This window comes from Anopheles cruzii, unplaced genomic scaffold (assembly GCF_943734635.1).
Source record: "Anopheles cruzii unplaced genomic scaffold, idAnoCruzAS_RS32_06 scaffold04353_ctg1, whole genome shotgun sequence".
Classification (NCBI taxonomy): domain Eukaryota; kingdom Metazoa; phylum Arthropoda; class Insecta; order Diptera; family Culicidae; genus Anopheles; species Anopheles cruzii.
Window position 1 is genome coordinate 1 of NW_026457938.1, and position 1426 is coordinate 1426.

At 53.9% G+C, this 1426-nt stretch overlaps 1 protein-coding gene across 1 annotated transcript; it reads right to left on the reverse strand.

Annotated features, from left to right (window-relative positions):
- Nucleotides 1-259: 259 nt before the first annotated feature.
- Nucleotides 260-1381, reverse strand: LOC128277172 (uncharacterized; the record flags this gene model as incomplete). Its single annotated transcript, XM_053015613.1, has 1 exon — nt 260-1381. A coding segment is annotated over one exon (1122 nt), but the record flags the coding sequence as incomplete, so codon positions are not given.
- Between the last annotated feature and the right edge of the window lie 45 nt (nt 1382-1426).

Here is a 1426-nt window from a genome sequence, read left to right on the forward strand (position 1 = left end):
ATGGCGCGTCTGGCGATCGATTGAGGTCAACGATGGTTGTGCTATTTACTGCCAGTGACCAGCCTGTACAAACACGTATGTCGCAGTACGTCGGATGTCGTCCTTCTTGGCTCCTTCCTGCGCTTTGGGAGGAACGAAGTTGAAGAGAACCTTGTTAACATGTGCCACGGAACACCGCATGGAGTTACACTCTACGGTTATTATTTATTACTCTATGAGGTAAATGATACTTTTACAAGCGAAATCGATAAATGCCCCGCTACTGGTGACCTTCTTCGAGGTTCACCCCGTTTAGTCGATCCTCAAGCCGTGCCGGTGTTTTGAAGCCCTTCCGCAGGATCGGATTCGTGCGCATCATAATTGGTGTGGTCTTGGGCGGACTGGTGTACATTGTGGAGAGCGTTTTCAGCTTTCTTTTCGTCAAATTCTCGCCCAGCGCCACGCCAACGGGAGTTGATGTTTGCTCCAACCTGCTCAGCGAACGCTGCAGGTAAGGCGTTGACACATTGCTGTTGTTTGGTGTCATAATTCCGGAAGGCGGCATGGTTGTATCTAGCAATTCAAGAACCTTCTCCGAGCACCGCTTGAAGAAGTGTTCCCGATCGATGGCGTTCAGCTGCACCTGAAAGCGATCCCACTCGGTGCGGAACCGTGCGCTGCGCGGGTTCTCCGTGAACGTGGTGTACTCCGTGGCGAACGATTGCGGAACGGGGCTGTGACGGTTGCGGGTGCGCCACTGAAGGTTGGCCACACAGAGTACCTTCCGCTCGGTGATCAAATCGTCGTACGCGAACTCGGCCAGCCCGTGCCAAAAGTTTACGGACAGCAGATCCATAGCCGTGTCCGCGAGGTAAATCGATTGGAACTTTTTCGAGTCCACCATTCCGACGTGCACCACGATGCCGACCGTGTCGAACTCGTTGAACGGAGGCCCGAACGTTTGCCCGTCGATACTTCCGATCGGAGTGATCGTGCGAAACCAGGGTTGAAGTGTGCTACATTCCACCCGAACGGATGAGGGGTCCCGCGTGTAAGTAGTGTTCTTGTGAGTTGTCAGCAGTACAGCGCCATTTTTTGTTCCATTGGCGGTCACGTTACCCAACTCAACAACGGATTGCTCCTGGAGCAAGGTCTGAGTATCCTCGGGAGGGCGCCATATCGAAAGCATAAACACCTTTTTCGGTTCAACCGGATCCATTAGCCGTACCTTCAGCAGGGCCGTAACGGAGGATCGATCTGGTGGCCGATTGTCGAGCTGCGCCTTGACCCGCTGGTGGATTTCGTTCTGCAACGCTTCCTGGCGCTGCTGCTGGAACCGGTCGATCAGGGCTCTCTGCGAGCTGCTCAGATCGATCTGCAATGACACAATGGAATGAATGCACTGTCTGGCCAGTTGAGGAATAGTGGCGCGCACTACACTTACATC